The 14,718-nt window shown below is 46.1% G+C and overlaps 1 protein-coding gene across 1 annotated transcript in view; it reads left to right on the forward strand.

The window, feature by feature from the left end:
* SLC1A3 (solute carrier family 1 member 3) overlaps positions 1–14,718 on the forward strand; it is a 73,372-nt gene that overhangs the window by 14,887 nt on the left and 43,767 nt on the right. Inside the window, exon 3 of the mRNA XM_081090144.1 lies at positions 7,462–7,599. Within this exon, the coding sequence (XP_080946270.1) occupies positions 7,462–7,599 (138 nt within the window). The remainder of the gene's footprint in view (positions 1–7,461; positions 7,600–14,718) is intronic.

A 14,718-nucleotide genomic window follows, 5' to 3' on the forward strand; every position in this document is an offset into this window, starting at 1 on the left:
GAACAAGGAGGCAGACGTTGAAACAGAGGTGAAGGGAGAAGGAGATGAGATCTGAGCATAGTGGGGATAGGGAGGCAGGCCAGGTACAGACATTGCATGGCCTAGGCTTTCACTCCCAGGGGATGGGGAGCCAGTGGAGGGAGCAGAGAGGAGGTCTTAAAGGGTCCCGCTGGGTGTTATGCTGGGAATAGACTGTGGGGATCCAAAGTGGAAGCAGGAAAACCAGTTAGAAGGTACCACAGTAGTCCAGGCTAAAAAGAGGGTGATGTTTAAACCCTTCTTTGTTTATAAATTGGTGAGGAGGGGATCTGAGGCATACAGAAGATCACATGAGAGGTAAAGGCAGGGCTGGAGCTAAAATCCCAACATCACTCATTCACAAAACATCTTGAAAGCATCTTCTCTATGAGTTTGTCTACATCACAGGAGAAGTAGCTTGGTGAATAGGCGTAGAGATTTTGCAGGTTACACAGACCCCTAACCACTCCATGCAGCTCACCTGTCAGAGTAAGTGGGACCTGTGACCTTGCTTCTAACCAAGAGAATATGGCAAAGGTGATGGGTGTCACTTTGGCGATTTTGCTACATCAGACAGCGTGTCTAATACATTGCATCTCATGATAGTTGTAATCTTGAGACAGAGTAGTGCTAGGTTTGTTTTGTTGTTGTTACGAAAATGGAAAAAAAAAAATTCCTACCTGAGAAATAGTAGTATTTTGTTATATGAACCAGTGATCCACTAACAACAAAAATGTTTGATACTTTAATTTCCTTGAGCTGTCTTGCATACTAGTGGACAGCATGGCCCCTTTTCTGGCTAAAGATCAATAGGCCAAGTTTTGCTGAGTTAGAATTTGGATGCCCGTTGACTGGTGGGCAGTGTAAGGCTGGCAGAGCGAGTGGGCCCATCTCAGGTGGGCATTTGGTGGTTTTCTTATGGCCAGCCTCGGAACGTGAGGCCTCTCAAGATCAATGTCAAGTTACTTTTAGATTCTCTGCTGGCATCTGAGAATCTGGGGGCACCCTCTCGTTTTCTGGAGAATTTTGCATTCTGAATAATTACTCTAGAAGGCACTGGTCTGCCAATCTGTTCATGACCCAGTTTGGAGATGAGGGAGAAACTTTACTAATATTTCACTATTTCAAACTCCAGCGTTTACCAAAAGATAAATTGGGTGATTTGCTCCAAATTTTACTTCAAACTGCCCTCATTTTTTAACTCAAATATTTTCTGGCTTTCTAATATTTTCAGTGTATTTTTTTTGTTTGTTTTTGTTTTTCAGATTAAATATGGACCAAATTCTTAAAATAGGTCTTTGGCTTTTAACTTGTGTGTGTGGCTTTCAGACCCACGATGTCCTCTCTCTGGGGCTCCAGTGTGCACATTGTGTCTTATTTAGAAAGCAGAGTGACATTTAATCTCCCAAAGAAGTGTTTGTTGTGTAGACTCCCCAGGGGAAACAGGAGACCCCTGATGGACTCTCTTCTTGAGCTTTCCACAGTAGGAGAGAGAAAGTACTTAAATAAAAAGGCATCTTTTTTCGCAGCATTCAACCAGCAGAGTTCGTTTTGGTCACCTGAAGCGGCCCAGTTATTTCCTAGATTCTAGAAATCTTGTTAAAATGTGCAAACAGAAATGAGAGGAGACTGTTGGCGGAGAGTGAGCAGCCTGGACATTGCTTGTGACATCTGTGTGTTGCGTAATGACACCACGGTGGGAACTTAGCAGAGTTTGCTTCAGCTCTCACCGATCCTGTTGGGAAGGCGTTCTGATTATTACTGTTATTTCTGCAGAGTAATCAATAATAAGCATCCGTTCTTTTGCACTAAAGGTAGGGTGGCCGCAAAGGGCTTATTGGCTCTGGGAACTTCAATCAATGTGCTGCGCCTAAGTGCCCACTAATGGGGCTCCGCCCTGCAGGGGCCATGAGCTGCTTTCCCCTGGAAGCAGGCCTCCCGCCCTGCCCCTTGAATTGATACGAAGGTGGAGGGGGGACGCTGAGAAGCCTGAGCATCAGGCTGTGAAAATGTGTTTCAGGGAGAGCTTTTTGTTCCTGGGATAGAATGTGATCAGAAACCTGAAGTGCTCACCCAAAAAAGCAGATTCGCATTCAGAGCATTTTTTCTTGATTGGATGCTGCTAGCCAGCCAACCTCATCACACCGACTTCACCCTGATGCTGCGGTGGGAGCAGAAAGCCGAAGAAAAAGGTTTTTAAAAAAAATGTGTATTTTTATTGATTTCAGAGAGGTAGGGAGAGGGAGAGAGAGATAGAAACATCAATGATGAGAATCATTGATCGGCTGCCTCCTGCGTGCCCCACACTGGGGAACGAGCCCACAACATGGGCATGTGCCCTAACCAGGAATTGAACCGTGACCTCCTGATTCATAGGTCAATGCTCAACCACTGAGCCACACCAGCCAGGCAAGAAAAAGGTATCTTGTTTGAGATTGGTATTTTGTTGGAATTGAAAAATGCTAGGTGTTGACTTCATTAAGTAAGATCAACAAAACCTTTTCCCAGCTTAAGCTCTACAATGAGTTAACCTAATTCAAAATAGAACAAAAACCCAATCATTAAATCATGTACTCACTTGGGCCCTTTACGTTAGTAGCATGACCATAGTGAGTAGGAGTCTGGGCAGTGGGTGTGAAGACTCCCTGGGCACTCTCCTGGCCGTGGGGAAGCCGGCTGACCCCTCTCTACATGGACCGCCCCCCCAACCTATGCCCTCTGGGAGGTTCCGGCAGTTTACCTGGCCTCTCAGTGACTCTGGTCCTCCCTCTACTAGTCGTCCTGGCCTCCATTGATCTGTGAGGCAGTGTCCTTGTGAGGACCTGGCGTCTTGCACGTGCTGAGGACTGTTAGCTGTTGTCATTACCCACGGGAACCTGAAGCAGGTCATGTCCTTTCCACCTTTGCTGCTGATGCTTTCCAAGAATTTAAATGTGTGCTGTGGAGGGAAAAGGTGGGCTGTTTTCATTAATAAATTTCATACAAGTTAAATCATGCCACGGAAGGGGATTTAGTGTAGCCCTTTTAAACAGTGACATGGCACAAATAGCCATATGTTGAGGTCCTCATGTGTAGGACCTGTAATGGGTTTCAAGATGGGCTGGGTGCCCCCAGGACACCTCTAGCAGATCCAAGATTATCACTCCAATGTTCCCACAGTTTAGAGGATAGCAATGCTGAACACCCAGGAGCTAGACTCAGGCTTCCAGGCTGTGTTTGTGTTGAAGAGGCATTATAGGTAGTAGAAGGCTTTGTTTAGAATCCCTCACTTCCTAGCTCTGTAACCTTTAGTAAGATGAATTAGTGTATTCATCTTGAAAATAGACATGATAATATCTACTTCATACAGCTGCGATGAGGATCATGCTACCATTAACACACAGTAAGGGCTCAATAAATCTTCCCCTTCTGCAACATGTTCTCCTCCCCAAGAGTAGACCTGGCTCGCTTGGGAAACACAGAGATAGTAAACAGATCAAAGCGTGGTAAGGAACAAAACGGATTTAAAGTATTAACAATCTTTATTAGTCTAAACAACTCCTGTGTTCAAAGCATTTCACTTAAAACTAGCCCTTATAAATAAGTGATATCTCCTCTGGTGTCCCTACTATAAACAGGAGCTTTTAGAAAATGCGGTTCTTGCATTGGAGAATGTAAAGAAACTGAGACAGACTAGAGTTGTTGATGTCAGGACTGTACTTCCAAGCAAACCGGCTTGTTGACTGGAAGAAGACAGAAGGAAAAAATCTCACCACCTCTTGAGATGTTGGCTCCTTGACTGTCTTGCTGTTGTCTGTTAGATATTTATTTGGCAGACTGGGGAGTTAAGAGACTTTATCATTTACGCGGTGCCCAGAATCCATTCACTGAGCTGGCTGGCTTTGCCTCCTAACACCTAGACGAAAACCAGTTGCACTGAGTAAATGTGGGGTTTGATGGAGGAAGAGCAGAGAAGGTACTTAAAGCACCCAGGAGAGAAAGAGGTGGGAAGCGTGCCCCTGGTGTGGTTGTAGAGAGGGGAGTAGCATCCGTGTTGGCAAAGATTGGACCTTGGGGGTTGGGATCAAGTACCCCTAGTGTTTAGAAAGAATAATCTCTTCCTCCACCTACACTGACTTGTCCCTTGCTCCTAGAATCTGTGTCATTTGTAGAGCAGCTATTCTACCCATTTTTTCTAACTTATAACTTAAATAGATTTTCTGGACTAGCATGGGTCCTACTGACCCTTGAAAATATTGTTGTATATGATAGAGACATTTCTAGTAACAGCCAGCTTAGAGATGTCCTTGTAAACCCAAACCTGGTCTTAAATAGTTACTTGGAGGATATAGAAAAATTCTATTAGCTTGATATGTTCAAATTCCAAATGACCAAAACAAGTTTCCTGTGTTTACTGTGTATATATTTTTTGTTATAATTGAATGACAAAAGTTTTAATGCATTTAAATAAAGGCCAGAAAACAGAATTCCAGTGAAATTACATTTGACTTAGAAATAAAGTAAAAAGAATAAATTTTTATTGATTTACTTTCTTATTAGGAGATAAAGTCTTGGTATGAATAAGCAGGAAAGACCCAGGTTTAACCAGAGTCTTGTACTGAAACTCCAAAGTCAATGCCTTACCCCAAACCAAATTCAGGAAGATGAAAAGTTCAATATCTTAAAACAAAGCAAACAAAGAAGCAAAACTGAATTAAAGATGTATTAAAATTAGGAGAGGAAGGGAAGTGAAAGTTTATAACTCTTGAAGAAATCACCTAATAAAAAAGGTACACAGACATTATTTTATAAAGTGCAAAACACCTCTATATATTAAAGTAGTAATATATGGCAAGCAAATTAGAATAATAATTTTAGCAAATATTTTATAGGCAAAGGGTAATTATCTTGATTAGGTAAAGAATCTATACCAAATACATATATACATATATAAACTCTTAAACTAGTAGGATTTAGAAAACACTTGGAGAAAATACAATTAGGAGAAAGGATCAACATCTTTATTTATTTTTATTTATTTTTTTTAAAGATATTTATTTTATTTATTTATTTTTTAAAGATATTTTATTGATTTTTACAGGAGGAAGGGAGAGGGATAGAGAGTTAGAAGCATTGCTGAGAGAGAAACATCTATCAGCTGCCTCCAGCACACCCCCTACTGGAGATGTGCCCGCACCAAGGTACATGCCCTTGACTGGAATCGAACCTGGGACCCTTGAGTCCGCAGGTCGATGCTCTATCCACTGAGCCAAACCGGTTAGGGCAGGATCAACATCTTTAGATATTAAGTAAATTCAAAGGAAAAACAAAAAATACATACCATTTACTCAGCACATTTATAATTTTTGCTTGTTTTAACAATTTTTTATGATAATACTCTCAGCTCCCGAGGTATAGAAAAGAAAGCCTTCTCATTCAAAGGAAGTATTAAGGAAGTTTTAGCACAATCATTGGATTTGATATCATGAGACCTAAAATTGAAGTTTATCGTGACCATATCTGGAAAAATATCTCCTGCTTGCTTTCCATTTATTTAACGCTTCTGGAAAGAAGCTCAAGGAAGCACTAACAGGGGTTGTCTTTCCCCTAAGTGGAGAGGCAGGAAGTATGTGAGGTGTGAGATCTGCTCGGCCGGCGTGGCTCAGTGGTTGAGCGTCGACCTAGGATCCAAGAGGTCACAGTTCCGTTCCTGGTCAGTGCCTGGGTTTGTGGGCTTGATCCCCAGCAGGGAGTGTGCAGGAGGCAGCCAATCGATGAGGTTTCTCTCTCATCCATGTTTCTCTCTCTATCCCTTTCCCTTCCTCTCTCTCAAGTCAGTTACACACACACACACACACACACACACACACACACACACACACAGAAAAATCAAAAGGATGTGAGATCTGAGCCCAAACTGCCTGGACTTCACTCCCAGCTCTGCCACTTGAGTGGCTACTTGACTTTGCGATTGAGTAGCTGTTGGAACTGGACAAGTTTTAAGTTCCCTGTGATTAGATTTCTCCATCAGTGAATTAGTGGTTATGCGGCACCTACCTCCTGGGGGTTTTGTGAGAACTACACTTTCTAACACAGGTAAAGCACAGCCCACAATGCCGGCGTATACTGAGAGCTCCGTAAAGCATGAGCTATGTGCTATTTCAGTGGTGGAACCAATATGGCCAGACTTTTGCTGACACTTTTCTACATTTTCCAAATCAATGTTTCTCTCTTGAATATATTACTGTTACATTAGAAAAAAGGCCATAAATGTTTTCCCGAGGACCCAGAAAACTGAGTGAAACAGATGGTTTTTTTTTAGTCACATAGATACAGACTCCTAATTGGAGTATCAGAGTATGTCATCAAAGAATAGATGCTTCGTGGCTGCTGAGACCCAAGAGTTGAAATTGGAGTTGCAGCGACACTTGAAATGAACTTTGTGCCCCATATCATAAGAAGTTAGGATGGTGCAGCTTCCTGGAAAGACTGCTTGCATCCTTTGGAAAAGCTTGTGTCTACCCCGTATTCTCTCCCAACCCCCTAACCAGTAGCTTACATGAATAGCTACTTCTCTATAAGACACATTTTAGTAATAGCTGGGCAAAAGAAAAAAATTTACAATGATGGAGTAATTAAAATTTTGGGGCAAAGAACGTGAATTAGGGGAAGGGAGAAGTAGTAAAATTTATTCAATACCTTTGTTAATTTCCAAATATTTCAAAAGGTAGCATGGGCAATTGGATTTACACATAAAGTTATTATTTTAAACATATGTTTTAAAGTTTCAGGAGCGGAACGAAAATTAAGGAGAAAATTGCCCTCTCCTTCCCTTAATTTCCTCTAAGTTTAAGGGGAAAATGGTTGAGAAAAAAGTCTCCGCTCACTTTGCCGTCTTCTCTTGCCAGGAGCTAACAAGTCTGTACAATACGGTTGCCCAGGCGATGCCAAGACCGTGTAGAAAGAGTGGTGTGCGGGGACAGGAATGATGCAAATGGGTTAGCAGCGTGAGCGGGAGGACGTGTTTGGTTTCTTTTGGAAAAAATAAAATTATACCACCCGCTGTAGGCCATTTGCTAGTCGTTCTAAACATCTGCTGTACGAAGGGACTTCGTTATATTGCCTTGTTCAGGGATACATCATTTGTCTCCTAGCTATGCCCCCATCTTTGTACCTCTGTACTGAGCCATGTCCAAATGGATTCCACCGCATTTAAGTCAGACAAAGAACTTTTCCAGAACTTCTACCTGAAGCCCTGGGTTCTGCCATCCCCTCCCAGACCGACTGAAAAGCTGGGCACAGCCCTTGCTCTCAAAAGAGCACAAATATTTGTTGCTTAAATAAAGTTAGCTTGTCCTGACAGGCGTGATCACCAGCCAAATCCTTATTCCGTTTTCTAGGACTGTTACTTCAGTTTCAAAAAGACTCCCTTTTTCTTCTTCTTCTCTTCTCCCCCCGCCTTAGGGACAATCCTTGGATTCACACTCCGGCCTTACAGAATGACCTACCGGGAGGTCAAGTACTTCTCCTTCCCCGGGGAGCTGCTCATGCGGATGCTGCAGATGCTGGTGCTGCCGCTGATCATCTCCAGTCTCGTCACAGGTACGGAGGCGGGGCCGTGAAAGCGCGCCCCAGGGTTGCTTAGGAAAACACGCTCTTTGGGGTTCTGCTGGATGCAGGCTCTGTTCTAGGGGAGAAAAAAAACAAAACAAAAAAGTTCCTTCAACATGATGGAAAGGCGCTTTGGGAATGCATGACTGATAGCACCTGGTATGCTACCAATCACAAGAGGAAACGCTGAAACAGGCACGCAGTCTGGTCTGCCTCCCACAGAGGAGGGGCCCTGCTAAACAAACGGCACCGGCAGCCCCTCTGACCACGGCAACAGGTTGACAAGAGCGTACATACAACAGGTCTGTTTTCTCATCCTCTCATCCCACCCAGAGAGCATCTGGTTGGACAGCCTGTTAGCTATTGATGCAGGATGCTTGTTCTCAGAGCCACCGGGACGTGAGCGGGAGCCTTCTGGGGAGTCCCGTCAAGAGGTAATGCTCACCACGGGCTCACCATCGCGGCCGCCAGCGCTGCCTTTCCCTGGTGAACCTGCACAGTTCCGCTGCCTTCTCCTTCTCCGGTGGTCCCCTCACTGTCACCCTTTAGCTTGTGGGAGAAGTGGGGGGGGGGGTGAGAGAGTGGTCCCCATCCTGGTATTTTGTCAGCTGACACTTGGATTTCCAGCGAGTGCAACTCTACAGGGTAGCATCCTCTTCCCATGACAGCGAGACAGCCATGCACTCCTGCGTGGGAATGGTTAGCCTCGCGTGTGTCTGTGGTTGCTGAGCGCAAAGGGAGCCAAGACGCCGCAGGGAAGCGTCGCTGTTCCTTTCTGCCCACTCTTCTCTTTCCCCACCGCCTATCTCTGACTTCGAGGCGGAGTGTCCATAGACCCTGCCCAGCAGGATGGTTTCTGGGCGGGGAGCTAAAGCCCAGAGCTCGGGCATCACTCACCCTGTTCTCGCTTCCACCCTGGGCTCACGGTCCCCTCTTAGGCAAGTCACTCCACCTAGGTGAGCTGCCCCTGCGCATCTCTCCCCTCCCAGGGCGTTCTCAAGGGCATTTACACTCTCCTCGCAAGCTATCTGTGTCATGGGAACTTCACAGGACAGCTCAAAGGTCCTGGAGCACAAGTCAAACCACTTCATGCCTGGGGGGGTTTGGTCATTACATGGACAGAAACTATGTCAGATTCCTCCTCAACGCCTGGCAGATCGATGCTGGCTCCCACTTGCCCAGGTATTTCAACAAGTGGTTGCACGCACAGGGAGCTCCCATTGGCGGGAGAATGGCCCATAAAACGATCATGCGGATAGGATAGGATGACTTGGGAGGCTTGTTTTTGAAACTGGCCTGGCCCACTGCTGACCAGGGGTAATCATTGCAGCCTTATCACAGAGGCTAGATCGGTGCTGACAGGAGGGCACAGCCTCACTTTGTTATCCACGTGCCGCTGTTATCTGGGAAACAAGTTCTTTGCAGCAATGAGTGGACAGAACCCACCTCCGCCATCGTATTTTCTGGAGCGGGGAGTCCCTCCTCCCCATCCCACTGGCTGGCACCTGAATTGAGTACCTGCCGTTTTCCTGGACACAAACGGAGGCGTCCTGATTCCTTTATCCTCTCTCTTCAAGGGTGGGATCAGTGTTTCAAGGTTTCTGCTTTCTGGTAATTGTGCTAAACACCCCATGTTACCCTCTATAAGGGGAAAGCCCTCACTAGGAAGCATTTGAGAAAATGCTAGTTCCCCTCGGTAGCAATCCTAGTTGATGGTTAACTTGAAGTGACATTTCCTAATATTTTCTAATACTTACCACGTCAAATCTATGGAAGGAATAAGAGACTTCATTGAGTAATTGTGCTGGGAAAAAATATGATGATGCAATCCCTTTTGCATGGTTAAAGGGACATTTGTGGGTAAACCTCAGTGAACTCATCAATCTGCATAATGCTGTTGTTAAAGAGACAGGCATGCTAAGCTGCAAACAACCCATATGAAATGAACTTTTAAAATGTAATAAATAGATCCCAGTCAAGAGGCTGTTATGTTCCTTTATGAATTCATTAAGGGGGCTTGTCCTAAAAGCTTTAATGCAGCAAGGCTTGCTCATTTCCCAGAGAAGGTTATTCAAAAGGGACATAGAAAAGCAAGAGAATTTGAGAAGATGACTCATTCACTAAGATTATTTCAGGAAGTTTGCCTGGCTAGTGAAAGGTCGACTATAGATGCTGAAGCTGTCCATAAATTGCTGACTTTGATTGAGGAATCATAGGCTCTATCGGAAGCTTTGAGTTGGCTTTTTTGACAAAGGTGGTAAATTCAGACAACATTATGATCTAATAAATTTTATTTTTTTTAAAAAAAGTAAGTTAATGGCACTTTGGGGATGCTGTCACTTGGGCCATTAAGAAAGAAGTGGCAGCTCTCTTTCCAGGCCTGTGTGAAGACAAGGGCCATAATTATTTCCTTTGCCAAAGATCCTTTTAAGGTGTCAGTCTCAAATAAGTCATTTCCAAGCAACACAGTAACTTAGATACTTAGGATTCATTGGAATGCCTGATTGATTCGATGAGAGTTTCCTTCAGTTTTAAGCGCAATGATTCCACCCCAAAGTGGGGTATGACCTGGCGAGAAGGAGAGGGAGGAGGTATTTCTGCAATTTGCACACCCCCTGGAGAGTCCCCGGGTGTGTTGGGCGATGTCACTAGGGAACGTGTTGCTGAGGAGGGAAGAGAGTCAGGGTCCACTCTTTTAAATGGGAAAAGCAGGCTCCAGTGCCTCCAGCGGCCACGCCGGTGACTCCACTGAGGAAACTGCCATTTCCGGCCACCGTTCGGCTTCCTACTCCGCTGGGGTCATGGATTCAGAGGAATGTTTCTGTCCGACAGGAGAGGCGGCATGGACCAGTGCGATGATCAGTAGCAAGGGGCCCGGCCTGCAGAGCAGTGTGGGCAGAGGGAGGCCAGGAGACGATTGGGACCTGAAAATTACCAGCTCCAGCCGATCGTTTCCAGGTGTCAACAGGGCCCGATCTTCTAGGTTTTCAAAAGGATCCCAAATCCTGAATGTTCTAAGAACCTCTAGAGCAGTGCTTCTCGACCTTCTGGCCCTTTAAATGCAGTTCCTCATGTTGTGACCCAACCATAAAATTATTTTCGTTGCTACTTCATAACTGTCATGTTGCTACTGTGATGAATCGTCATGTAAATATCTGATATGCAGGATGGTCTTAGGAGACCCCTGTGGAAGGGTCGTTCGACCGCCAAAGGGGTCGCGACCCACAGGTTGAGAACTGCTGCTCTAGAGTTGTATGTGTTCATACAACTAACAGAACAAAACACTGCCAGGCAACGGTTCGCCTGCAGACCCAGTGTAACCCTTGGGGCTTGAGTGTCTGAGATAAAGCAGAGATGCACTGATTAGCTTGTGCATCCATGGGGTCACGCTGAGTCTCATATGTCACCTTATTCCACTGTTGACAGTTCCATGTCAAAGCTTAACTAACATGAAATCAGCTACTCAACACCACGTTCACTGGCCACAGAACAAACGGCCGTTGGGAAATCCCTCCGCTCCATCCTCTGGGGTTCGCCTCCTTGTGTCCTCACTGGTCTTTTCGGCTCCTGACAGGAACCCAGGAATAAGGACTCAGAGGTCACCCTTTCATGGAAAGTACTTCCCAATAGGAGAGGGCTTGACAGGCTTAGTGCTCATAAGGTCCAACGTGCCAGGGTCTGTGCAGGCAGAGATGGCAATGCGGGAGGCCCTTGCGTCTCTGGGATCAGCATCTTGGAGAAGATGCTGCACATGTGATTGTACTTACGTCGCATTTCGACTCTGGGGAATCTGGGTGGGTTTTTGTCCTTGGAACCTCATGTGTGAGTTGTGGCCCTAGAGCCCCTGCCAGTCGTGTTCTCTCCTGAAGTTGAGAGTCCAGTCCTTCCCAACATCGTTGGTGTGTGTTAGCGTTCCAGAAGCTGCTGGATTTGTACTCAAGTACCTTTTTTATTTAATTTTTTTTTTTAACAAGAAGAGTATGTCTGTGCCAATACACCACAATAAAACAGGAGTTTGGCACCGGTTTCTGTTGATTTGGTTGGGATGGACAGCCAAACTAGATATTTCATGCCAGAAATATGAGTTGGTTTGGCTGGCTTCGTCTGATTGAAGTCACTAGATAATAATTAAATTCCTTTCCAGGTTGTGCTATGTAGACGGAACTATCGCCTCCTCTTTACTCCTGAATCTTTTCGGAAAACTAGCGCTCTCTTCCGTTCTCGTTCTAAGTGTCCGTTCCTCCTCAGTCACTTACCTAAAAGGAAATCTTCCGTGTCACCGGTTTCCTGGGCGGGGGGATCATCCCTTTTGACAAGCAATCACTGTGGAGTTGGGCAAAATGTCAGTAAAAGGTTGCTGGGGGGCTGTCAACAGCGCCAGTAAAAGCAGCAGCGATGTCTGGGGCCTGTGGAAGGCGCGCCGGAAGTAGGGTTATGAAATGCAGGAAGTTGTCCTTTGAACATTCACTCATTCATTAACAGCTACTTTGTGAGCTCTTACTACATCGGACACTGAGCTAGGCACAGAGGGTACATGAGTACAAAGGGCTAGGACCCAGCATGATGTGTGCTGGGCGGGGAGGGAGAGTTCCCCTGCCCCGCTTAAATCACACAAGTTATGTAAATTCCAATTTCAACTGTCAGGGAGGGAGGGAGGGAGGCTGGGTCTCTACTCCCATCAAGAAAGAGACAAGTTGATTGATTTTAAGAAATTGATCTCAAATCTGATTTTTCGAGTCATGGCAATCTCCATCATTTACTGAAAATGTTCTTTAAATCAGCATACTTCTCTTATAATGCCTCAAATCATTGTGGAAGAAGGACACCTCCTGTTACTCATCTGATGAAGGAGATAGTAGATTACAGTGTAACGGGAGTGTAGATGATGCTGTTGGCTGCCAAAGACTCTCAGGGCCCGAGACCTGGGGGCGAAATTGCGAATGTGAATGAGGCGTGCAATACATATGAGCACCAAATTAAGACATTGTTTTACCTGTAACCCAAAGGAGCGAATGAGAATTAAGAGTGACTTTCTCACTGTGTGGTTTTCAATTAAGGAGGGGTTTCTGCACCAACCAGAATCAATAAATGCCGTTGTATTCACTCCATTTTGGGAAACTGATGCAGCCCAGTCATCCCTTCCAAGTCACTGTCCGGCTTCTGCCTAAGCATTTCCAAGGACAAGAGCTCTTTAGAACCCATCTGTCCTTGGGAAACTCCAACAGTTCTTTTTCGCATCCAAAATGAAGCAAGCAAATTTTTTAAAAAATCGAACAAAACAGAACACCTGCCTACCTGTAATCCCTCCTCCAGTGATAGGCTCTGGGATGGGCCACATACCCCTTAGCAGCTTCCTTCCGAGTCTGGAACGTGGGGCTTCACCGTGATGGAAGCCAGCGAGCCGCAGTCGCTGGCCCAGGGCTCTCTTCCCCGAGAAAATAAAACTAGAGGCAATAAAGGATGGCCCTCAAAGGATGGCCCTTGGCTTCACACAAACGCCATTTGCAATAAGAGAGTCATTTCATTTAACACGAGAGGGCAAAACATGAACTGGACAGTTCTTAATTGGTGCACATGTGGAGGGTTTGTTAAGGACTTGCCAAAACTGAAGAAACATTTAATAAACTACTCATCACCATGACTCTGCTGATGGCGGAGGCCTGTTTGAAATACTCCAGCACTTATGTACAAGGAAAGGAATTGTCGGTTTATTCCCTCTCCCCACACATACATGGGGGGGGGGGGTATCTCTCTTGCGCAGGGAGGAGGTTCTTTGAGCCTCTCTTCATTCTCTGTAAAATGAAGGCGGAAACTGCCTATGTCGTGGGGTTGTGAGGATGTGAGGACTTACACGGGGCAGATAGCATCTGCTCAGGTGGCGGTGGCTATTGGCAGTCAGAGTCCTGCAGTAGGAGCCGCCCTGTGGTCCTCATCATCTAAACGAAAATGCTAGAGCAAGAAGAGAGAGCTCACTTCAGGGGCGTGTGACTGAGCCTCCAGATTCCACACATGTCATTGGCCTGTGATCCCTGCAGCGATCACTTTCCTATGAAAGGGAAATTGAAGACACCATGAAGCTCAGCCAGTAACAACACGGGAGCCAGAGAATTCCTTCCTCCCCACTGGAGGGGATTGGTTTCTGCCCTGCAGCCGGGGGTGTGATTCCCTCGTCACAGCTGCCTCGCCCTAAATACTATCACTGGTTACACAACGCCCCAGTCTCTCCTGAGAAACTCCAGCCCCCGTGTGTGGCCCCCGGAATCCACGCGCTGCCTCCAGGCTGGGCGCGGAGCCCTCCGGCTCACCAACGCTTTCAACAAGCCCAGTCTCTCAGCATGTCGGCACTTGTCACGGCGCCTGGACACAGCCAGGGAGCAGCTCGGCCCCCAGGCTGGTCCGCTTTCTGTTCTCTCTCGGGCTGATCAGGAACACGGGGGAGGCGGCCCAATAATGGCCATCGGAGAGGGAGGTTGTGGGGTAAAATGGGAGGACCCATCTGAGGGGTAAAGAGGTCGCCTGGCCTTTTTATATCATATAGAAAGGAAATCTGGGGGATTCAATGCCTTTTTTTTTTTTTTTTTTTTTAGTGGATTTGGGCTTTGGTGAGGTGTAGACAAAGCCATTGAAGTCTAGCTGTCCCAGAAAATGTCTACCTTTCCATTGCAGACGGTCTCATTCAACAAGCATTTGCTGAGTTGTTTTATGAACCAGCCACTTCTGTAGGACTCAGGGTACCAAAATGAAGAAGGCGAGGTCCCTGACCTCCAGAAGTTGAACGCGTCGTTGGGAGATAGACTTGTGATTCTAGAGCACAGGGTCATGTGACCGAGGCAGGGCAGGCCCAGTGGGGGAACCAAGTAGGAAAGGCAATGCCACCATCCCTCTTCCTGACCCTCCAGTGTTCCGGCTCCCTAGTCAGGAAACAACGCTGTTAGCAGACAAAAAGCTTTGGTGTGTTTGGTTGGTTTTGGTTTTTTGGGTGCTGCCTTGTTTTTCTCACACCTGACTCTTTCACCATCAAACGCAGTAAGAGCTGGGGTTCCCTGTGAGGTTCCCACAAAGTCACCTCGGGAGATGTGGCCTCAGAGATGAGGAGTCAGAGAGAAGAGG

The sequence above is a fragment of the Myotis nattereri genome (genome assembly GCF_964212035.1).
Source record: "Myotis nattereri genome assembly, chromosome: 4".
In the NCBI taxonomy this organism is placed as follows: domain Eukaryota; kingdom Metazoa; phylum Chordata; class Mammalia; order Chiroptera; family Vespertilionidae; genus Myotis; species Myotis nattereri.